This window comes from Hydra vulgaris, chromosome 06, assembly GCF_038396675.1.
Source record: "Hydra vulgaris chromosome 06, alternate assembly HydraT2T_AEP".
NCBI lineage: Eukaryota > Metazoa > Cnidaria > Hydrozoa > Anthoathecata > Hydridae > Hydra > Hydra vulgaris.
In genome coordinates this window covers 15,947,835-15,974,226 of record NC_088925.1, presented here as the reverse complement: position 1 = coordinate 15,974,226, position 26,392 = coordinate 15,947,835, and the positions used below count along the sequence as shown (strand labels likewise).

The 26,392-nt window shown below is 28.2% G+C and overlaps 1 protein-coding gene and 1 long non-coding RNA gene across 3 annotated transcripts in view; one reads left to right on the top strand and one right to left on the bottom strand.

Annotated features, from left to right (window-relative positions):
- Positions 1-23,496, bottom strand: part of LOC136080970 (uncharacterized) — a 90,951-nt gene extending 67,455 nt beyond the window's left edge. The window contains exons 1-2 of one of the 2 annotated variants that reach the window (XM_065798320.1): positions 23,242-23,496; positions 23,001-23,069 (exon numbers count right to left, since the gene is read on the bottom strand). In XM_065798320.1, coding sequence (XP_065654392.1) covers positions 23,001-23,043 — 43 coding nt within the window. In that variant the 5' untranslated portion in view covers positions 23,044-23,069; positions 23,242-23,496. The remainder of the gene's footprint in view (positions 1-23,000; positions 23,070-23,241) is intronic. The other variant, XM_065798321.1, reaches the window with a different exon arrangement.
- Positions 23,497-24,742: 1,246 nt separating this feature from the next.
- Positions 24,743-25,750, top strand: LOC105846467 (uncharacterized). The gene is made up of 2 exons (XR_010639003.1): positions 24,743-24,884; positions 25,093-25,750. It is a non-coding gene; the product is annotated as an uncharacterized LOC105846467 (long non-coding RNA).
- The last annotated feature ends 642 nt before the right edge of the window (positions 25,751-26,392 follow it).

The following is a 26,392-nucleotide window of genomic DNA, read 5'->3' as shown; positions in this document are numbered from 1 at the left end:
ATTTTAGTTCACTGTGCATGCCATAAATTGAATTTAGTTGCTACTAAATCATGCAATATTCAGAGCGTTAGAAATGTTCTTGATCAAATCAAAGATTTATCTTTTTTTTTTAACTTATCACCTAAACGTTCAGCTATCTCAATAAATTATCAGAAACTTAGAGGTCTGAATGTTTTTTTTGATAACTACATATCCGTTTTTCATTCAATGGAAGAAATGGCGTACAACGATGGTAAGAGTTATAATATTGATACTTCTTCAAAAGCTTCATGTTTTTTATACCTTATGACAAACTTTTCTTTTATTGTAAGTTTAGTTTTAATAAAACAAATAATGGACTATTTCTATATCATCACTGTTGCTCTCTAAAATAAAACGTTTAATATATCACAACAGTGTAATAAAATAAATTGTTTAAAAACTCAAATTTTACATTTAAAAAAAAATATTGATGTCTATCATAACGAATGGTATTTAATTGCTCTTGATCTAGCTAAGACTCTTGATGTTTCAAAAGTTAAACCAAGGCTCTGTGGCAGACAAATTTATAGAGATAATTATCCCTCTGACACAGTTTCAGATTATTTCAAATATTCCACCACATGTCCTCTTTTGGATCATTTAATTTATGAATTAAAAGATAGATTTGATAAAGGTAAGACGGTTGTTTACAAAAGTTTATCTGGTATTCTTGCAACTGCTGTAAAAAAACTAAAGAAAAATGTTTTTATTTTTATATATCCGATATGCCTCATCCTACACCATTCATGGTGGTTAGATTTGTGGGAAACATTTTAGAACAATCAATCTGTGATCCCATCCACTGTTACAGAGACTTTAAGTTCTATTGATATGAGAGGTATCCCAAACATTAGGGAAGGTTTTATAATGGGAACAATTTCAATTACTACATGTGAATGCGAGAGGAGCATTTCTGTTATACGCAGACTAAAAACTTACATGCGAAGCCACCTGGCAGGTTCAAGGTTTAATTCTTTAGCTTTGATCAAGAAATAATCCATGACGTAGAAAGAGTTTTAAATATTTTTTCTGTTTTAGGGAAACGACGCTTAGAGATGGTTTTTACCTAATATTAATTTATTAATTTCTTTTTTGTATATTGGCTATAATCGTGTATTTTATTTTATATTTAAGTTTATCTTATATATAATGAAAATTCGAAAACCAAGATAAAAAATTAAAAAAAAAATATTAAAATAATTTTGCATAACTGCCTATCAAGAAAAGGTCAGAATCCAGAAATGGAGGGCTAACCTAAGGGAACAATACAAATACTTCACACTAACTACCTATCAAGAAAAAGAAAGAATCCAGAAATGGAAGGCTAACCTAAGGACACATGACAGTTTACAGATGGAAATGTTTAATTTATGAACAGGATAGCCAAAGCAACATTTTTATCAGTTTTGTTTTATATGGGTAATTGAGAACAATTCCAAGTAAGTAATAATAAAGTACTGATGTCTCTTTGATGACAATTGCCAAAATATAGTCGGCGATATTTTTTTGCAACCTTTCCCCCCCCCCCCCCTCACTGGACCGGGGGGAAGGGGGTCACAAAAAAATATCGCCGACTATATTTTGGCAATTCACAAGGTTCTGCTTAACTAGCTAAATATGGAATTCAAAATGTTTTTGTTTACTGTTAAACTTTTTTAGTTAGATTTAAGATATGTGTACAGTATTATAAGAAAACATCAATAAAATCAAAATATAAACATTTTAGTGGTTTATAATCACAAAAAGGTTTAGCTTAATAAATCATACCAATACTTTTTTTAAAGACTGAAAATTCTATAGTAAATTTTCATCCAACTTTAAACCCTAATCGTTACCTGACGACTCCTTTTTAATAGTTTTATTTATAATAAGATTTGTGTATAGTAAAACAAAAACATATTATCGTACACCTAATTAATAACAACTTACTAAGTCAACATGGGTTTCGCCCAGGTCATACATGTTTACTAAATTAACTTGATTTTAGGACGCGATCACTAGACAATGAAGTTATTGAAAAAGAGTTTTTGTAAATGATACTTATTAAACACGGGTAACCGTTGAAAGTTGAGTTCTTTAAGGCTTTACACTTTTACGTTACTTATTATAGTGTATATAAACAATATCCCAGACGCAATCTAATAAAATTCTGCACTTTTCGGTGACAAAATCTTTCGGTCTCTTGAAAACATTCTCAACAAAAATTGAAGCTCTCCTTATATGGTATCAAAAATGGGGAATGAAATCTAACATTGAAAAATGTTATGAACTACACGTATGGCATAATATATGATTAATAACTAAATACAGATTAATTATTAAATCTAAAAATTACGAACAAGATTTAGGTGTTCATGTAGACTCAAATTTATAATTTTAAAAGCACTGAACTACTGAAATTAACAAAGCAACACAATTAATAGGTCTATTAAAAAGAACATTTTCATTGTATCCAGATTTAAATTCGTTTAAAAAGTTATAATTAGATTTAGTACGCCCTTATTTGGAATACTTTAGATCAATTCGACAGTGGCTTTTTGAAGACTAACGCCAAATAGAAAAAGTATTTTTAAAATCTTCCAAAAGAATTAAAGGATTATATTATCTTTCGTATAAAACAAAGATTGTTGGCGCTAAATATGACAAACGTAAAATACAGGCGTGGAGATCAAATAAAAGTCTTTAAGTGGTGAAAAAAATGATAAATATGATAAAGTCTATTTGAAATCATATATTCTAACTAAAAAAAATATATTTTCATGTTCAAGTCTTCGTCAAAATATTTCCTCACTAAGAGTGAATAACTAATAAGACGTTCTTCCTAATGACGTAGTAACTGCATCATCTATAAAAGAGTTTTAAGTTAAGGTTATCATCTTAAAAACGAGTGCCATTTTAATGACTGATGAGCATTTAATTTTTTTTTTAGTTTATGTAAACTCTGCCGCTATTAATATTTTTAAATCAGGTTCACAGGCATTTTTTATTTTTTATAGCATTTATTTCTTGTAAACCTAATTAATAATAATAATAATAATAACAATAATAATAATAATAATAATAAGATAATGGAGAAAGATAAAATTTCTTACAAACCATTATCTTTATCTAATTGGTTATAAACAATTTGAAAAAGTTTTTGATCTGGTGTATAAATTAGATGGAGTCATCTACAAATAGAATAAAAATCTTAAAGATTTCAAGATAAGTATTTTTGAGTCATCTAAAAATAGAATAAAGTTTATAAGATTTGATAATAAAGTATAAGACTTGAAGATAATTCCTTTATGTAGGAACAACAGAGACCTAAAAATAGAACCCTTGTTAACTTTTTTTATTATTATTGTTATTTTTATTTTATATATATTTGTAAAAATTAACTAATATTAATTAAAAATATTTTCTACTGCCTCATTGTGAAAAGCAACTAAATTTTACTACGCAGGTATCTAAACGTTTTTTTCTTTCTATTTTTTATATGGAGTCGCGTATAATCATCAAAATATATATGGAGTCGCTTATAATTATCAATATATATGGAGTTGCCTATAATTATCAATATATATGGAGTCGCTTATAATCATCAATATATATAGAGTTGGTTATCATCATTCATACGTGGAATCGGTTATAATCATCAATATATATATAATCAGTCAGTATTAATCGTTTTTCGAGCATCTTTAAAAAATAAAATTGTATAAACATTTAAACACATATTTTCTGAATTCTCAAAGTCAAACTTTTTAAAATTCATTAAAACAAAAAAATAAGTGTTTTACATTCTAAAATAATTTAAAAAAATGATAACATTGAAATGATAATGTTAAAATGATAACAATAAAATGATAACATTAAAATAACATTAAAATGATAACATTAAAATAATAACATTAAAAAGATAACATTAAAATAATAACATTAAAATGATAAAATTAAAATGATAACATTTAGTATTAAAATTAACCCTTAGAACAGTATTTTTTCGTCCATTAAAAGGTCACATGATACATTGATTCAGATAAATTTTGTTTCGTTTTTATCGTATGGGAATATTTGGGTAAAGATTTCGATATTTTTGACTAAATATAATTGTTTATAATCCTTTATTTTAGGACATATTTGCTTTGCATACAATAAAGTCCGAGGCGTACTATATTTGTTGTGGCGTTCTATAAAGTAAATCAGAGCGTTAAGTTAGACGCTCAATAGAGTTTTTGTTGTTTTAAACATTTTAATCTGTGAGAATTCCAAAAATGAAAAAACCATTAAAATTTCTCTATTTCTCATTTAAGAATCGATATACGTCTTTCGTCTAGTTTAGTTTAATCGTAATTGCTGGAGATATTGATGCATACAGATCTTTTATGGGTTTTTATAGGGCCGGAACGTAACTGTTTTTATTTTAATAAATAACAATTAGTTAATCAAATAGGTTCTTCAAAGATTTTGTCATATTTTATTTAATTCGTATATATTTTTCGTCAGCATTTTTTTTTTTTTTTATGTTTTTTTTTTGTTTTTTTTATAAATTTACGGCAATATTATTGGTTGAATCGCCTTTTTCAAACCAAAGTATAAATCAAAAATAGGTGTTGCGCTTGGACTTTGAAGAGAACAAAAGCGTTTTAAAAAGTTATATTTTATTTTTGGAGTTGACACTGTAAAGTCTGAAAAAATGAAAAAATTTAACGACTTGCAAATAAAAGACATATTAGGTGCAAAGTTTTTAAATTTCCAAGAAGAAAATTGACAATTAAAAAAAGAAACCGAGGAACTAAAAAAATCGGTAGAATTTGTTAGTGAGAAATACGGTACAATTCTTGACGAGCTATCCAAAATAAAAACCTAAAAAACCATAAAAGCTTAACTCAACATGGCTAAACAAGACGAAAAAAGAAAGAAAGAAAGAAAAGATAGCTGGAGGAATATGTAATAAGGATAAAAAACGATTTTGTGACTATTGAGGGAAATTCAATAAATATACATGAAAAATTGAATATCGAATGCGATAGTTCCAACGCATATGAAGACTTAAATGGCAATACCAATTTAAAAAATAGCAATATCATATTAAAAGTTAATGAAATTAGAAGTGAAGCATTGTTTAGTCGAACTGCGGAACGAAAATAATGATTTAAAGAAATTAGTATCTAAGCACGATGAAATGGTAAGTGAATTAATCTCAAATTTAAAAACAGCAAAATCACCTTTTAAATCAAGTTTTGCTAATAAACAAAAATTTAATAACAACGGCGCTTCTTTAGATTTTGATCTGATACTAATAAAAAAACTAGAAGAAGTCTATTTTTTAAGAAAAGAGAATAATATTAAGTCTGATATTATTTAATCACTCACGAACGGTTTACTGAACCATGACGAAACCGATTTTGCTAACAAGGTTACAAAAAATAATTTTTGCACTAATAGCTCTTGCAGGAAACAAAAATCAGATAATTCATTTTAGCTACATAATAGTAAAAGTAATAATAAAGCAAACATAATCCATATCAATAACTTATGCTCGGAGAATGCTATTATCAGTCCACAAAAAGGAAGTTTTAAAGATTCATATATAAAAAATAAGAAATTATCGAATACAAACAATGCTTTAAATCAACGATTAAAAAATCTTGCAAATTACAACCAAAATCCATCAATTAGTGATAATCAATCAAAGAATAATAAACAAAATAATATAAAAAATAATATCATTATTGTCGGGGCCCCTTTGCCTAATCTTAATAATAACTACAACGAAAATAATAATCAAGACTTAGCCTTTGTTACCCAAACTTTATCAAAAATTGACCTAAACGTTAATTCGATTATGAAAATACACCGCTATCCAAAATCAAATTCTAACTTTAACCAATCTTCCTTATCGACTTTTCTGTCAGTTGAACTAAAAACAAAAGAAGATTATCATTTAGCTATCAGAAACTCTCGTATCTTACAAACTGATAGTATTTTTATACGCCCAGAAAGAAGTTCACCCGATCAAACAAAATTTAACAAATTATAAAAAGAAAAAAAAAGATTAAATGATCTTCTTCAAAATAATAACACTCTTGATCAGCCCTTTCGTTTTGTCATCCGAGGCTACAGAGTCCGTTGCCTCAACCACCCAAGAAGTTCCGAAGCTAAAAAAACATTTACGCCAATTGGTATTAACCCATTATGGCAATTAAATGTCATTGCTCCTAATAATACCACTTCAAACCCGAATCAGTTAGACCTTCATTCTGTTAAAACTAAAATAACAATCGGTCATATAAACATTAATTCAGTCAGAAATAAATTTGAACCTTAAAAGGAAATATCTCAAGGCAAAATTGATATACGAATGATATCTGAAACTAAAATCGACCACTCCTTTCCCTCAACACAATTCCTCATTGAAGGTTATACCAAACCGTATAGATTAGATCGATCAAAACTTGGAGGTGGAATAATGCTATTTGTTAGAGAAGATATATCCTCTAAGATACTAACCTTCTAAGATACTAACCTTCTAAGATACTAACAAAAACTAATGATAATTGTAATTATGAATGCTTCTTTGCAGAAATAAATCTAAGAAACAGAAAATGATTGATTGCCTGGTGCTATAATCCTAAAACCTCGTCAATCAATCAGTTTCTTATAATTCTCGGAAAAAATCTCGATTATTCTTAAGGAAAATATGAATATTTAATAGGCATGGGCGATTTTAATGCTGAGATGAAAAATGAACTTATGGAAGAGTTTTGTATTACGTATAAACTAAAATCTCTTATAAAAGTACCAACATGTTTTAAAAACATAAACCAAAAGTAATTAACCTTATCCTAACAAATGCTCTAAAATATTTCTGTCAATCAAATGCAATTTAAATAGGTTTAACCGACTTTCATAAACTCGTAATCTCGGTCTTGAGATGTAATTTCCCTAAGCAAAAACGAAGAATTATTACATACAGATGCTTCAAACACTATAATAACGAAGATTTTCAAAATGAGCTAATAAAGGAAATAAATAAAAAAAACGTACAAAACTTGAATTTTTTGGATTTAAAGATACCGTGATAGTCACTCTAAATAAGCATGCACCACAAAAAAAAAGGTATGTACAAAAAAACCAAGCAGTAAGTATGACTAAAGAACTGAACAAAGCTGTAATGAATCGGTCCAGACTACTAAACCGTTATCGTTTGAATAAAACGGAGTCTAGTAAAAAAGCATACAACCGTCAAAGAAATTACTGTGTTGGACTCCTAAGAAATACTAAAAAGTTATTTTTTGAAAATCTTCAAACTAAAAATGTTACCGACAATAAAACCTTTTGGAAAACAGTGAAACTATGTTTTAAGAAAAACTTACATCTTAATGAAAAAATTGTTTTAGTGGAAAATAATTTTATAATATCAGATGATAAACTTGTGGCCGATATTTTTAACGCATATTATAAAGACACTATATTGCAGTTGTGCATCAAACCGATCCCTGAAACTAACGCAACACTTATCCATGACCCCATAGAAAATTCAATCTTAAAATACAAATCATATCCAAGTATAGTTGCAATTAAGAATTTAATAAGAAATCCAATTCCCTTTTCTTTCCAACATACAACCGTCAAAAAGGTATCCAACCATATTTCTCAACTAAATAAAACTAAAGCACAACAAAAGGGCGACATACAAACTAGAATAATCAAGGATAACATTATTATTTTTTGTAATTTTATATGTAAAGACTATAACTACGCTATTTCAAACAACGTTTTTCCAGACCTATTAAAAAACGCTGATATTACTTCAATACACAAAAAAAGGCTCCAAAGCAGATAAACACAACTGCAGGCCAATCAGTATTCTATCCAAACTATCTGAGGTATATGAAAGATGTATGTACGAGGATATAGCTAACTTCTTTGAAACAATTTTGTCTAAACATCAATACGGTTTTCGTAAAGGTTATAGTGCTCAACAATGTTTAATTATAATAACCGAAAAATGGAGAAAAGCCCTAGATCAGAACGGATGCTTTGACGCATTACTTACTGATCTCTCAGCTTTTGATTGCATATCCGATGCGTTACTAATCGCCAAACTAGACGCCTATGGTTTTAGTCAGAACAGTTTAATGGATATGTCTTTCTACCTAATGAATAGAAAACATAGAGTAATAATAAATGATGAATTCAGCTGTCACACTGATATGCAATATGGAGTTCCGCAAGGCTCGGTTCTCGGACCTCTGTTATTTAACATTTTTAAATGTGATTTATTTTTTTTCCTTCCTGACGTTGAAGTTGCTATATATGCAGATGACAAAACTCCATACTGCACAAGAAAAGACGTTACTTCTGTAACTACCAACCTCCAAAAAGCCACAATCCAAATGTTAGAATGGTTCAAAAATAATGGTATGAAGGCAAAACCTGAAAAGTATCACTTTATTATTAGCAAACATAGTAACCTTAAAGTTACTATTTCTAAGTTAACAATTAAAACATCCGAAAATGTTAAATTACTCGGAATAAAACTCAACAACAAACTTTCCTTCGATGAGCATGTGAACACTTTATGCAAATATGCTAGCAGAAAAATAAACGCACTTTCAAGAATCGCATCATATATGTCTTTCAAACAACGTAAGCTTACACTTTCTGAATTTATAACTTCAAACTTCTCATACTGTCCACTTATATGGATGTTTCACAGTAAGAAACTAAATAATCGCATAAATCGAATCAATGAGAGAGCTCTTAGAATTATCTTCAGAGACCATGAATCTTCATTTGAAACTCTCCTACTAAACAGCGGCACTTTAACTGTACACCAAAAAAAGTATTGTTTAGTCACTGAGATTTTCAAAGTAAAATTACAAATTGCGCCTATATCTATGAATAAAGTTTTTAAGTTTTTCGAATTAAATCTAAGATACGAAAAGTCAAACTCCACCAATATTTGAACAACAAAATATGGATTGGAATCTCATCTTACCTATGACCAAAAATTTGGAAACTAATCCAGAGTGATTATAAAACATCTTCATCTTTGAAGGAATTTATACTTAAAATAAAAAACTGGATTCCCAAGCAATGCCCATGCAAATTATGCATGGTTTTTATAAAAGATGTTGGATACATTAATAAGGTAATTTAAAATGAAATCTTTATACTTTTGTTGGTTTTTATCACTCTAGATGGCTTTTTTTTCTAGTTGGCTTTTATCACTCCAGTTAGCGTTTTTTTTTTCTTTTTTTTTTTTTTGTTAATGTATTTATTGGTTATCTTACAATTTATAACTACATTTATTTTTGAAGGATAAGTGTCAGTTGATTAAAATTAGCCAATTATAGAGCTATCAATGTAACAACCATATGTGCCAACTATAAATAAATTATAAATAAATAAATGAGCCATTTTCAGAAATGTTGGAGATGTAGCTAGACGAAAGAGTCTACAAAAGCTGTATAAATGATATGTTGTTAATAAGATTAATTTTTTTAAAACAAGGTTACAAGTTTTTTAGGTTAGTTAAATTAAAAAACAAGGTAATAGCTTAGTTAAGTTATAGGTTATATATAGGTTATATATAGGTTATATATAGGTTATATATAGGTTATTTATAGGTTATATATATAGGTTACAGGTAACAGGTTAGTTAGGTTTTGCTCAGAAAAAAGCACGTTTAGCGCGATTTTTTTTTAAGCAAAACTACGGATTATTGTATCAAAGTCTATAAATTTTTCAAAGTTAAAAGCTTTATTTAATCTAGCAAAATTGTTAAAGCAACCCTTTAATTAATATTTTTTTAACAATTCTAAGCTTGCAAAAGTTGCTTTCTGCTTATGCTACTGTTTCTGGTGCTGTAAGGAATATCCTCAAACTGATGAGGTTTGGAAATAAACTTTTTAGTTTGCACTCTGAGAAAGCATTTAACATTTATAGCACACCCAACTTTTTGTGTCAAAAACTGGGGTTGTCAATCATTGTTATGTAGACCATTTCTTGCACAAGGTCCTCACTAACGGTATATTTAGTATACTTCTACGCAAAGTCAACTGCTTAATAAATTAATTTTACCACAAACGTTTATTGGTAGATCCAAAGAGAGCTGAAGTTTTCAGCAATATGTTTTACGGTGTTTAAACAAACTGTATATCCTTAAAACCATCATCCAATACTAAGTTTAAAGTTTGTTTTCGAAATTGAGATTCAGGGATTTGGTTTCGAAATTGAGATTCATGGGTATTTTCCCAGCTCTTTGAGCTTAAACTGAATAAGTTGTATATTGTTTGGATAGTTCCAAAATTATGGCTTATGAAATACATTTATATTATTAATACGTAAGTTAAGTGTGTGGCAGCTACAACGAAAAAGTATAGCAGTAGGACACTTTTTATTAAAGTGTGCTCCTATATATTTGCCTGATACTTACGGCTCATTGTCAAAACGTGTGAAAACGTTTAAGTAATTATTTAAGCAATTCCAGAACCATTTTTGTTTCTACAATCTACAAATTTAAAAATATTTTCACAACTTCATATTGCGATTGGTCCCGAACTAGATAACCCAAAATTAACGTTTAGTTTATAACTATTAAATGTGTCCATTTTATTTTTAAGGTTTTTTTTCATTTTGTTCTCATTTTATGCAATTAGATATTTTTTGTACGCAGAACCTTTAAAAAATTTTCTACAAGAGTTGATAAACTTCTGAAAATATTAAAACTCATTTTCTAGAATGAATTTTAAAACATTCTAATTTTTTTTAAGTTTGCATCAATCCAACACAACTACAATATGATTAAAAATTCAAAAATAAACAAAAAAAGTAAAAAATTGCGAAAACGAAAAAATATAAAAAAATTGAAAATTAAGCAAAGAAAAGGTTTATTTTAAAACATCAATGTTATGTTACATAAATCAGTTAACTTACTCTCATTCCAACACTTCACAAATATTCATTCCAACACTTTACAAATATTCATTCCAACATTTTACAAATATTTATTCCAATTAATTTGATATTGTAAAATTGCTTTTAATTCTTTTTCTCTTTAACTCGTTTGATTTCGATTTCGAAAGAAATGAAAAACTTTTTTATTTTATTTAAAGATAAATAACACACATCTTAGAGTAAAAATGTCATGTCCAGTTTTCGGAAGCATGATTCAGGGTCCCAAGGCGGAAAAAAAGCTGTAGAAAAAGTTGCAAAAGAATATAAAAACAAACGTACACTGAAAGAGTGTGGCATCGATGAAGCTCAAAAAAAAACATCTACTAACTCTACGTCCAACCAAGTAGTCAAGGTATAAGTTAACAACTTTATTTTTTATTCACAATCTTAGTTTTATAATTTTATTCTAAAACTGTAAAAACAGTTTTGGAATAAATTTTTTTTTAGACGGACTATGCCAGCAGCGTTGATGAACCCTTTAGTTCAAGAAAGCCATCTTTCCCTTCAAATTTTTCATTGGTCTCTGTAGAAGAAAATGATAATCATGTTATTTTGGGACGCATTCTTATTTTATGAAAAACCTGCAGATATTAAAAATATATAATTTATCTGCAAATTCTAAAAACATGTCATTTAATATCTGCATATTCTGAAAACATTATTTAACATTTGCAAGTGTTTAAAACATCCCACAATTCTCAAATGCTTTTTTTAATTTAAGATCGAGAGGCGATTCAACTAGGTGATCAAGCAGAAACAACCCTGCTTTGTGGAAGAGGGTTTAATCCAAAGTCGAACGCGATCTATTCATACCATATGGACCACCGCAAAATCCGGCACTTTTTCCTAGAGATTCTACAAATAAAAAAGTTCTTGCCTCCGTTTTTTACGAAACTTCTCTCAACGGAGAGAAGATTAATAGAGACTGGCTTTCTGGGTTAGAACTGCAAAAGCTTTCGTTTGTTTTCCCTGCTCAATTTTTGGACAAAAGCATAATTTTAGCCCTGGATTTCAGTCTTTCCACTTGATGTGGAATAGCGGAATAAAGATAATTAGCGAAAGCTAGGAAAAAATTTAAAAGCTTTTTAGCTTCGATAAATCTAAGTTTTCGAGGTGTGTTAGCAGTTTATGTTCATAAATATAGTTTTAATATTGCTTGGAATATTAATCTGGAATATTAATCGATGTAATCTATTTTTCAATATTATGCCAATATTTGTGTAGGTTCATCAAATATGCGGGACGAGTATGAAAATGATAATTTTTTAGCCGCCCTTGAGCTGTAAGGGAAACAAAATAGAACACTTTAGTTCCATTTAGAAGAAGGTTCTCGACACCAAAAACAAAGAACAAAAATGCAAGCGCACTATTTGAGCTGGAGAATTCAAAATGAGTTCATTATATCATGTGATGAAACTGTTTTCGCTGCTATTATCGAAGAGGTCCACACAACCATTTATTTTTCTATTATTATTAATGAACATTACGGAACAAATCACTTTCGTTCTTCGATTTGTCCGCCTAGAATCTGACAACCATTGGATAGTGAAAGAGCGTTTTCTGGAGGTAGAAAATCTGGGGAGAAAAAAGGGTTCTGACATTATGAAGTTGATTAAAACCGTTTTGGATCAAAACCGAATTGATTTAAAGAACTGAAAAAAAGCGAGGGCTATGATAACGGGGCTAATATATCCGGTGTATACAAAGGAGTGCAGGTCATCATTCTTGAGAAAAATCCTAAAGCTTTTTTTATGCCTTGCAGTGCGCATAGTCTCAATCTAGCTGGCATTCATTCTGCAGAATCCTCTACAGTAGCCAAGAACTGTTTTGACAACATTCAATCGTTGTATAACCTTTTTAGTAGTAGCCCCATGCGCTGAAAAATCTAATGGAAAAAGAAGCAACTGAGCAATCCCTTCAACAAACGTCCTATACAAGATGGAATGTGCGCATAGAGGCTGTCCGGTCATTGTCAAAACGACCAAAAGAAATACTGAAGTCCTTGAAACATCTTGAAGAACTTGATTTAGAAGATCATCAACTGACTTTAGTTAAGGCACTCAAAAAGTGGATTCAATCATTTGAATTCATTGTCTTGACTTTTTTCTGGTTCAACGCTCTCCTATGTGTCAACGATGTCTGCCTCCTTCAACCAGAAACTATTTCTTTGGATAATGAGACAAAGTTTTTAAAGACTCTAAATGATGATCTTGACCAACTAAGTTCTTCTTGACCCTAAATCCTCTAAGAAGCAAAACTGTTTGCATCTGGGTTAGCTTCGTTTGGGTATCAAAATAATTTTGTTAAGAAGAGGATGAGGAAAAGGAAAACACTTCACGGCGAGTCAATAAACACAGCCCATTTCCACGAAGACAAATCAAATGGTTTGAGATAAACGTATTTAATGTTGCTCTTGACCCGCTGCTCCAGCAGATAAGATACAGAACGGATACAGCTCAAAGGACGACAAATATGTTTTCATTCATGTGTTGTTCTCTATCTAGTGATGAAGAAAAACTTAGTCAGAAAGAAAAATACAAAGTCCTGGCAAATCTCTACGTAAATGATGTAAAAAAAAAGAAGTTGATTGAAGAAATCCGTTAACAAGATGTTCTGAAGCAATCAAATACTTTTGGACCAATAGAATCTCTTTCTTCTATCAAGTTGTTCAACAGAATCTACCAGAAAGTTCTTCAGTCAATATTTCCTTCGATCTGCATTTTGCTTTGCATTTTTATTACAATCCCGGTTTCAGTGGCAGAAGGAGAGCGCTCTTCCAGGACGCTTGCTCTTATCAAACCCAAATTGCGATCAACAATGACTGAAGAACGCCTTACTAACCTTATGGCGATTTTAATTGAAAACGACCTTGCCAAGACTTTATTCTACGAAAATGAGATCTCTTGTTTCGCAAAGAAGAAAGCCCGTAAAGTGAATCTAGCGTGATCTGACTTTTCTTCATAGTTAACATTTTATTGATGAAATATATAATTCCATTCATTTTAAATTGGATTTGTATTTTCCGAGTCTTTATGTGCAGCGATAGTTAATACAAAAATGTTGTTTTCATTAAATTGTAATGTGATAGTAGACATACGAACAATAAACAGTGAAATTCATGCTTAATTCAATAAACCCAGGAATCCAAAGTTTGGGGCACCGTACAAAAATTGACTCTGGGCACCTCAAAGTCTCTGTACGGACCTGATCATCCATGAAGAGAATTAAGTTTTTCATTTTATATTTGAAAATGGAAAAAGTATAAGGCATACTGATATTGGATAAAAACATCCAAGATATGGTGCACGGTATCTAATACAAAACTGATTAAACTTAATTCGAAAAAAAGCATTCTTGTATAAAATCATTATTTCTAAGTGTTTAAATATATATAAAGTGTTTAAATAATATAAAGTGTTTAAATAATAAAAATAAGAAATAATAACTTTATATAACAATTTATCTGTTTTAAACTAAAGAGATCTTTAAAAATGGATAAAAGTCATTTTTTATAAAGGAAGCGCTGCATGTTTGGAATACCAGTTAGTTTTTTCAAATATAAAGGAAGCGCTGCATGTTTGGAATACCAGTTGGTTTTTGGGTAATAAATAGGAATAATAATAGGTTAGTTCAATAAAAAAGATCAATAAAGTTTCTTAACAATTTAATAGATTGAAAGAAGGATTTTGAATATATTAATAATTATGAATGACTACATTCTTACCGAAAAAAATTTCAAAATTGACGTTTCTTTGACTTATAACGTGGCTCCCAGCAAAAATATTATGATGGTGCATTGTTTTTTTATAATTTACCTCATGTGCTATTTGACTTTGTAATTTTTTTTATAATTTACCTCATGTGCTATTTGACTTTGTGTTTCCGAAAAAAACAACACAAATGGCATTTATGTTAATTGAGATATTTGACTATTCCAAATTACCTGCGGTATTCGAAATTGATACACTTCCTATATATAAAGCATAAAAACATTAGACTCATATAATAAGAACTTTTATTTTAACAAAAAAAGGACGTCCCCTGGACGATGCGTGTCCACTAAACCAGTCCAGATAACAACTTATACACTAGGGTGCATTGAAATATTAGGTGAAAAAACAAATCATAAAAATTTTAACAGCAACAAAAATTGCTTTTTAGTTTAAAATCATCAAATTCCCAAAAAAATTTATGCAATTATGCTTTTATATATATATAAAATTGAAGACATCTTATTATACAAAAAATTAAAGACATTTTGGCCATTATTTTAATTAAAGACCTTTTTTTTTTTTAATTAAGGACGTTTTAAATTTTTTTTTTTTTTTGAGTTTTAAAATTCTTTTTATTTTTTTTTTAAACTATTAGCTAATTGCTAATTGTTAATTGTGTAAACTATTAGCAATGCTAATTGTTAATTGTGTAAACTATTAGCAATGCTAATTGTTAATTGTGTAAACTATTAGCAATGCTAATTGTTAATTGTGTAAACTATTAGCAATGCTAATTGTTAATTGTGTAAACTATTAGCAATGCTAATTGTTAATTGTGTAAACTATTAGCAATGCTAATTGTTAATTGTGTAAACTATTAGCAATGCTAATTGTTAATTGTGAAAACTATTAGCAATGCTAATTATTAATTGTGTAAACTATTAGCAATGCTAATTGTTAATTGTGTAAACTATTAGCAATGCTAATCATTAATTGTGTAAACTATTAGCAATGCTAATTGTTAATTGTGTAAAAAATTAAAGGGCTTTTGGCTATTTTACCCCCTTTGAACACCTAAAGACCAAAATTTTTTTTCTTGGGAATTCAATTATTTTAAACAAAAATAATAACTGAAGCTAAATTAGTATAAAGTTGCGATATAGTTTTTTTATTTTTTTTATTTTACTTTATTTTAATATGTTTATTTCACCTTCTACAATAAATATAATTTTCATATATATATATACAACAAAATAAGAAATGGCTGGAGCAAGAAGATGACATAATTCTGTCTTATCGCCGAGCCTTAATTTTATAAAATCGTGATTTATAAATATCATATTATATTGGCATAAATATAATTCTAAATTCACATTGGGAATATTTATTGATTTAACGAAAGCGTTTTATACCATTGATCATAAAATTCTTGCTAAAAAATTAAAATATTATGGTATGGTAACAGGCAATGTTTTAAAATGGTTACCAATCAACATGCCTCATCTTGTTATTGACAATATACAAATTAAACAAGTAACAGTAGCCCAACTTTCTAGGTGTTTGTAAGATGAAAATCTTATATGGAAAAATCACATTAAAAACTTATCAAGTAAAATTTCAAAAAGCATAAGAATGTTTTACAAAGATATATTTTAAATAAACCTTAGTACAATTATGTCACTGATTTATTCATTGTCACATAAACTATGCAAACATTGCTTGGGGTAGTACAAATAAAAATAAAACTAAACCTCTTTATTGTCAGCAGAAGCATGTAGCACGTCTTATATATTTTAAAGACCGTTATACTCATGCCAAGCTTCTATTATTTGAGTTAAAAGTTTTTAATGTTTATGAGCTTAATTTTTAATATTCCTTGTTTTATGTTTAAATGTAAAACCAATTCATCCCTGATTTCTTTCCATAATTTGGACTCATCAAAAGATAAAAATAAATACATTTTACGCAATGATAATTTTATTAAGCAATCTATTTTTCAAACAAATCTTTTTAAATTTTGTATTGATTATCGCCGACCATTCTTATGGAACAAAATAGCTTTAAAAAATTTTACAGCAGATTTTATTCATCAAAGTAACTACTTTTCTTTTAAACGAAAGCTTAAAGAACTCATTTTTACAATCGAAGATTTAACAATATACTTTTGATATTTTTTAGTGATCTTCCTTTTTATCCTCTATTTAAACATGACTTTAAAAAATTATATATATATCATTAACAACTGTAATATATAATAATGTATCTTGTTTTTGTAACGGAATATTCTAAGTTTCTTACTTCATTAACTAATTTTTTATCTTGAAATATCTTATAAATTTTAACACGAACATTTCTTAGCGATACTCAATGACAAGACCGTTGGTCTTCTACGTTGGTCTTTTGTTATTGCATATTTGTAACTATGAGCGAGACTAGGTTTTTTCAAACCAAGAGGAGACCGTAACGAGATGTTAGTACTTCTCGTGAGACCGAGAACGAGACGAGACGAGAAATTTAACAATTTTTGAAAACAAATTTATTAAAATCCAAGTAAAAAAAAAAAATGTAAACATGGTTTTGACAAATAGACACAAATGACATTTGTCAAATGTCATTTGTGTCTATTTGTCAAAACAACATTTGTCAGAACAACTTTTTCAAATATTAATTCAGAATTTTTTTGCCAAACTTTTCCAACAAGACAATGTTTTCTCTGATTACGATGATTTGTTCTACTTTTTCTGGGTGTAAGTTGTGTCTGGATGATCGGACGACATTTCCACCTGAGCTAAAAACTCTCTCTGATTTAGTTGAACTTGCTGGAATAGCTAAAATTTGTCTAGCTAATGAAGAGAGTTCTGGCAATGTATTTGAATGCAATTTCCACCAATCAAGAATCGGAAAGTCTTTTTTGGCATCAGGGAGATATTCATACTGGCACATTTCGCTCAAAATAGGATTCAGTTCAGATGTTGGCTCTTGTGTTTCAAGTCTGACGTTTAACTTGCGCTTCAGTTTTGAATAAGGGGACAAATCTGCTGAAAGGACTCTGGCAACAGGTTGGCACTCAACATTATCCTTAACATAATCCTGTGAGGCTAACCAATCTTTTGTTGTTTGAAATTTTTTGAAGAGCTTCAAGTGAAGTCCCTTTAAAGCAGGATTTAAGTAGTTTGCTGCAGTACTCAATATGTTTCCAGTGTGACAAAGAGGAAATCTTTTCTCAATGCAGCTTTTCAAGTTTTTTGCATACAAGACACCGTAGCCATTTTTTCCATCCGTCTTAATAAATTGATCAATTTTGTCATGGATTAAATAAAGAAAATCGGCGACAGTGTTAATTGATGGAATAGACTCAGCCGACCACGTTTCTGTAGCTTCTTTAAGTGGTGCCAAAATTTCTACTGCTTCCTCGATTGATTTGCACTGTGATGCACTGATGGTCTTTGAAGAAAAAATATCTTCATTTGCACATAAGCTGATAATTGCACTCTTTAGATGTAGGACAGAAGCCATGCAATCCTGTTCACTATTCCATCTTGTGTTAACAGATTGGCGTAACTGTCTAAAATTGATTCCTTGAGCGTCTGATTCTGATTCAACAAACTCAGCTGCAACTGTTGACTGGTGAGTTAAAGAAGCCAAATCTTTGCATGTTTGCAACGCATCATCCATTCCAGCAGTCATTCCAAATGAGTCTCGAACTGCACATTGCAAAATATGATTGTTGCACAAGTATTGGTCAAGGCGCTTTGACAATTTGACTGCAAGTTTCATGTTTCTTGCCTGGTCGTTCACGCAGTACATTGGCAAATCAGCAGGCAAACTTAGTTCTTCTAAGAAAGAACCCAGCTTTCCTTCAATTAAGATACCTGTGTGTCTGCCTGGGAACTGTTGGACATGGGGTGTCCAGTGATGTAGTCTCCAATTTTCGTCAATAACATGAAAAGTCCGAGAGATGTAGCTGTCCTGAGCTCTAGAAGTCCAAAGGTCAGAAGTAAATGCAGCACTTTTTAGATTTGGCGTAATCTCCGTTATTATGCTCTTCATTCCAGCTTGAACTTCTCTTGACCGAATTGAAAGCTTTCTTGAATATGCTGTTCTGTGATGAAGGCTCAGTTTAGGGTTTGCAATGTCAAACAATTTCTTGAAACCTTTTCCTTCGACTGCAGAAAAGGATGCTCAGTGCAGTGAACTGAAAAGGATGATCAGTGCAAAAGTGATTACTTTTGCATTGCAGAGTCAAACTGTTTTTGAACGGAATTGTCTTTGTCATATTTGGACTTTGTTTCAAGCGTTTCGACCATGGTTCGTTGTTTCTTCTTAGGAGGAGGAAGAAGAGAGTCGTCAGTTTTTTCAGAATACTCAACGTAATCTTGGCTGTGTTTTTTTTCGAGGTGACGATAAAGTCCACTTGTGCTTCCATCTTTTGTTTTCAAAGACTTTTTGCACGCCTTGCATTCAGCACCGTCACTTGTTTTTTGAAAATATCTCCAGATTTTGTTTTTTCTTGGTGACATTTTTGATCGTTAAAATGAGGCAAGAATATTTCTTTTCAATATGAACAAAATGTGTGAAGTTGAATTCCACTGGTAAACTAATGAAATTAAGTCGAAAGTGCACCATTTTATACAAAAAGTTTTTGTATTTAAAATCGAATTAAAATTTTTTAATTAGATTTTTTTTAAAAATCTAATTAAAAAATTTAATTAAAAATCTAGTTAAAATCACGGAGTCAAAATATTAATTAATTAAAAAAACAAATTAATAAGCATTTTGTAAATTATAAAAATTTTTAATTTGGAAAATAATATAATATTTAAGTCTCGTTCTACGTCTCGCGAGAATTTTCTATTTCTCGTTTCTAACGAGAAGTCCCATTTCTCACGAGAAACGAGAACGAGACGAGATCTCGCTCATGGTTATATATTTGCATTAGTAACTGCTAAAATAACTTTGCAATTACAAATTAAAAGTAATTAACTTTTATAACTTTGCAATTTGTTCTATAGTATTTTAGTTTTATGAGGAAAATTTCATGATTGACAAAATCGATAGCTTTCGATAGGTCGACGAAAGCACCTAGTGTATATTTCGATTTTTCAAATGCATTCGAGATTGTAGAAATTGAATAATTACAAGCTCAGTAGAATTATTTTATTAAAGGCGAACAGATGGTTGTATAAAAAATTATTAGAATGAAAATAACTGTATAATCTATTGTACATAAAACATTCTAATATTTTTGAAAGTGTAGAGAAAACAGAGATACGGCAATAATTACTGATATTTTTTTGGTCACCTTCTTTTTTGGTCACCTTCTTTTTTGGTCACCTTCTTTTAAAATTGAGGTAACTATAGCTATTTTAAATTGTACAGGACACTAACTTTTTGGTGGATAGATGCTCAACAAACTTTGAAAAAGATGTCCTCTGAGTGCTTAAAGCATCCTATGACTGTATTACCGTTTATTTTATCTGCTCCCAGTTGATTTTTAAAACTTTTTTCAAACTCTTGAAAAAGTAATTTTTTGGAACCAATGCAATTTGTTGGAACCAATGCAATGGTTGGAACCAACCATTTTTTCAACCAAAATTATCCGTTTATACTTAAAAATCTCTAAAACATCGGTTTAAGGAACTTTATTAGCTAGTTTACGATCAATGTCAACAAAGAATTTAATAATTTCATGATCTATAGCTTTTGAATTGAATATATATTTGTTATCAACTATAATTATCTGGGCAGGGAACCTGAGCATCTTTTTCGTCTATCTTTATTCATTTGAAAATTGACGTTTTGAGTTGTTTTTTAAATTTATCTTTGAGTCTTGAGTAGTAATTTTTGTCAAGTTTTTACAAATAGATATTTTTTTTCTTTATATATGTCTCATTTGCAGATAATTTTGTTTTAAAATCTAAGATATTGTTAAAGTATCATAAAAAATTATGTAAACTAAAGAAAAAAGTAAAACTTAATATTTATTTTATTTTAGATTCCCTTATTATTAAGTTTTTTTAATTTTTGATATGCTTTAATATTGCTTTAGCGAGTTACCACAGCTTAAGCGAAAGTTTAACCAATAACAAGTTGATGTAATGTCTTCATTTCTTTCAGTAACTTACCTCTAAATCTCATTTATAAAACCAACAAATTTCGAATTTACATTAACCTCAAATAAAAGTAAGAATAATTCAACGAAAATAACAATAACAAAAAAAACTCTATTTAATTTAAAAAAAAAGTTCTTCGTGAGCCCCTTAACTCTTTTGGGCTATTGTTCGGCGCACAGACTGCACTCCTTCGTGAAAGAGGGTGCACGCCCTCTGAGACTTTTATTAAAGAGTGTGAAATAAGCATATGTGTTTTATATATCACGATTAGAAATGTTCTTAAAATTTATAGATCCTATAATTATATACTAGAAAAACTCAAATATTTAAGTTAAATATATTATGTTAGGCCGGGTGAATAAAAATGAGCAATTGCTTTTACTCAGTAATTGGTCACGTGAATAAAAACTTCAGCAATTTTGCTTAAGTTTTTGTGCACGTAAAGCTGAGCAATTACTGATTAAATTGCTTAACTTTAGGTGAATAAAAGTTTGAGTTAAGCTGCTGAAGTTTTTATTTGCGTAAAGCTGAGCAATTACTGAGTAAAAGCAATTGCTCATTTCTATTCACCTGGCCTGTTATGTATATACCGTTCACGTATTAATTTTTTTCAATTTCTATGTTCAAAATTAATAAAACTATTATTCCTGAAACTTTTAACCCCGTTACTTAAAATAAAACAGAACAAATACTTACCCAGATTCAAATAAAAGTTATATACAGCCCTAACGTTATTTTTCCCTAATGAGTTCTAAATCTCTGATAAAGGACCGAGAGTACATTTAAAAAAAAAACAAATTAACCTAAACGCTTAATGAATTTAAGGACAACTAATAAGCAATATAGTGCAAAACTATTTTTGAAGTTGTACGGGTAATAAATTAAAAACATTTTTTAATCATCTGGTAGTTGATCGTTCTTAACTTTGGGGAAGGTAAGGCTCTATTTATTTCAAGTTTCTGGTCATAGATTAAACTTTGTATTTACTTAAAGTGTTTTATATATATAAAAGCCTTTTACATGTATAAAAAAAGTTTTAAGGTATATTCTGTTTTAAAAGTAAAATCAGAAGCGCTCTCATGCAGCAGAGAATCACTTGTAAACTATGTTGAATAAATCAAAAGTTCAAAGTTAGTTTTAAAAAAAATTTTAAAGTCTTTAAATTAATACTCAGTGTGACCAACGTTCATTCTTTGTGACAATATTTTGTGACATATTTTTTATATATTAAATTGAAACAAATAAGCTTAAGAGTATTTGTTTGTTAATTTTATCATGCCCAAGACTTTATAGAACTATATGAACTTTTTGTAAATATAAACAATATTGCTAGAGTATAAAATGAACTATCAAAGTTGTTTTCTATTTGTGAAAAGATACAGATTTGACGAGAATTATGGCAATCTAATTCTTGATGGGCAGAAAATTAAATGTTTAAATCTTAAAGTGTTTATTCTAGCTCATCATTAAAACGTTTTTTTTAATTCTATTTTGCATTGTATAGTATCTATAAACCTTAGAAAATTCTGAAGATATAGAGGACTCGATATTTCGAAAAACTTCGAAACCCGTATCGTATGCCCTGAATATATATATATATATATATATATATATATATATATATATATATATATATATATATATATATATATATATATATATATATATATATATATATAAATTAGTAAAAACACTTATTTAATTTTTGATTACTTCAACACTATGTTTCACCATCAGTAGGTTCATCAGGAAGAATACATACATACATACATACATACATACATACATACATACATACATATATATATATATATATATATATATATATATATATATATATATATATAAAATATATATATATATATATACATATATATATATATATATATATATATATATATATATATAATATATATATATACATATACATATATATATATATATATATAATATATATATATATATATATATATATATATATATATACATATACATATATATGTTTATATATATATATATATATATATATATATATATATATATATATATATATATATATATATATATATATATATATATATATATATATATATATATATATATATATATATATATATATATAATATTATAAAATAATCAAAGACTTTGTTTAAAAAAGTACTCCAAAAAGCCCGTCAGAAACATTTATAAATAAACAACTTACACAAGACGAATAAATAGTGAAGAAGTGAAGTTTTCAAAAACATGGCTGATATGTTAAGAACGTTTTAATCTGAAGAAAATAAAGTGTATGATCTTATTTCAAAATAAATAAAACGACAATTTTTATCTTTTTTTTAAATTAGAAATTTTGATTATATATTCGTTTCTTATTATTTTTTAAACTTCTATTGAAAATTAAAACTGTTTATTCAAAGTTTGCAAATAATAACGATAAATGTTACCTAAGTATTCCTTCAAACAAACAAAAAAAGTTTCACTCTTTCTAAAAATATCTTATTAAAACCGAAATTCTTTTTCAAAATTTTGAAGAAAGAACTGCACTTGCAAAAATGGTATTTGACAAAAAGGCGGGAATAAAATAAGCACTTTTTTAAACCAAATAAATATGTTTTTATTTCTTGATAATATTTATTCTTTTTGTTTGCATAACAATAATAATTTTATATATAAGAATTTATTTTTAAAAGTTAGCGGATAGATAAGCAGTTAAAAATATTTAACATGTTTTTGAATTGGGAATTTTTTTAAATTAACGTTAATTTAAGATTTTTTTTTTTTTTTTTTTTTTGCGATTAACATAACCCTCTGCGATTAACACAGTTAATACGCAAAAACATCTTGAAATCCAAAATGTGCGACGTAGTTTGTCAAGTCCAAAATAAATAAAAGCAAAAATTTTAATGTTGCTAATTTTATATCTAACTTATGCTAATTTTATATCTACTTTATGCTAATTTAATTTATTGATTATTTAAAGTTTTTTTTGATTAAGTTGTTTTTTTAAGTCTGTTTTTTTTTTTACTTCAATATTATTAAATTAGGAGTATAACATACACGGACTCACTTGTGAGAGGGGTTCTTTTGTAAGAGGGGATACACTTGGATAGCTAGGAAATAGATACCTTTACAAAATACTGGTAAAAAATTCCTATTTTTGGAACGGCAAGTAAAATCAGTATAAAGTTTACATTGTCATCAAGTCATCAACAGATAGATTCATTAGAACAATAATATTTATTAAAAAACAATAGAAAAGTATTATTTATTTTACTCCTTAACCCGAAAAATTTGAGTGGATACCAAAGATTTCTTAAACTGAACTAATAGGAAAAAACACTTTTTATGCGTAAACATATATAACTTGTATAACTTGTGCGTAAAATAATATAATTTATGCGTAAAATAATATAACTTATGCATAAATTAAAAGGTAACTTAAACGTTAATAATAGCTTAATACTTCATTTTACTTTTTTAATACTGTTGTTAAAATTTGCAGACTTAAATCTTTAAAACTAATTCTTTTAAAACTTAATTTTAAAAAAGTAAATCTTGAATATTTTGGTACTGGATGATGAAGATGGTACTCGACATTTTTTGGTACTGGCACTCAACATTTCCAAACATTTATTTAATCTGTTTTAATATTGATATAATCCTTCAAATTGTTTTTAAAGTTTTTTTTAACTTGCTTTTTAAAGTCTATAATAATTATAGAAACAATGATAAAATATTAATTGTTAATAATAAAACTAAATGAACAATTAATTTTTGTTGATTGTCATTTGATTTCCTAAAACAAAAATGTCTTTACAAGTTTAGTGTCAACAACCTTTACTAAAACCGCATCTCAAAATTCTACAATTTCCTCTTAATTTATCTACATTGTAATAGTAAGTTTTTCAACAGTGAATACTTTACAATAGTGAACGCTTATCTGTAACAACATACAGCATACTACCGTTAGAGGATTGTGATTGACATTTCAAAGTGTGGGTCGATCTTTTATAAATGGCAACACGTAATTTGTTTTTAAAGAAATCAGTTCTACTTGACTGTAAAGAGGTTCACACAAAATTTTAAGGTGAGTTTAACATATACTTTAAAAAAAAATGAAAAATGAAAAAATAAAGCGTTATACATATTTAAATATTTCAATTGTATAAGTAAGAATTTTATAATTATATCTTATACAGTTTTTCATTTTCATTGATTTTTCTTTGAATAGTTTTTAGTTTCTGTTACGGTTGTTATGGTGATGTTTTATGATATACAAATTTTTTTTATTTTAGAGATGACTCTAAAATTCACTTTTGTTTTGTTTTTCTTTCACATCAATGGTATGATCAAATGTTTTCCAGTTTTTACCGGCAAATCTAACGACTGCTTGACTGTGCCGTATAATGTAACAGTTACCACAAAGGGGTGTGATGATTATATATTACTGAGCAGCATGTGCACAGGCTTTTGCACTTCGTTGTACAAGTATGATCCGATTGCGGAAAAGAAAGAATCTATATGTATAGTATGTAAACCAGTTACATCGCAAAAAAAAATTTTTCTAACTTGTGCAGGAGAAGTAAAGATAAAACAGGTAGAAGTGTATGACGTTTGTCAGTGTGAAACTTGCATTTCCAACAAAAACTAAATTTGTATTCCAACTTAGAATATAAAGAGGAAAAACCAATATAATCAATATAAGGAGGAAGAATCAGAAAAGTCTTTTTAGCATCAATTTCTTTATCAGTTTTTTTTAGAAAGCTATAAAGAAAAATGAAAAAGAAAACTATCAAAATGGCGTAATACTTTTACACCCAACTCTGTAAATATACAAATATGCAAGCGTGTATATATTAACATATATGTTATGTAAAATAACAGTTTTTTTACGTAATACAGTTTTTAACATAAAGATTCAAGTTGAAAAAAATATATTAATATTTATGTTAACCTCTTTTTTTTATATAATAGATTTCATTTTCTCTATTTGTCTGGGTAAGTTTTAAAAATATATGACTGTGACTTTACAGATGGAAATTAAAGTCGCAACTCCTACTTTATTCTTCATTCCCATTTTTTTCTAAAATTAATCAACGTCCAAACATTGTGAGTTTTTCTGACAGTACCAATTTTCCAAGCGGAAAATTGATACTGTCACAACACGTTAGGCGAACATTGAGACAAACCTTGCTCAACAAGTCTGACTTTTTTTTGACGTTGGCACAACATATGCTCAGGATATGTCATAAATTTTTTAATAATAAAAACTTATTTTATACTTTATATAAATATTATGTGATATTTACACTTTAGTGTTTGTAGGCCTGCAATAAACAATTTTATAGATAAAAAAAATGACAATGTATTTATTTTTTGATTGTAATAAGTTTATGTTTTTTAATCTTACTTTAAAGTTTTTTTTTATTTTAAATTTATAAACCTTCAAAGTTTAATTACTTTTCTATTGGTTTTACTAAATTATTTAGGTGGTCAATTAAATTTACACTTAACAATAATAAAACCTAGTATCCAGTTTCTTTCTATTGTTCATACGCTCTATAGATTATACTGATGAAATTATACGTGTAGATC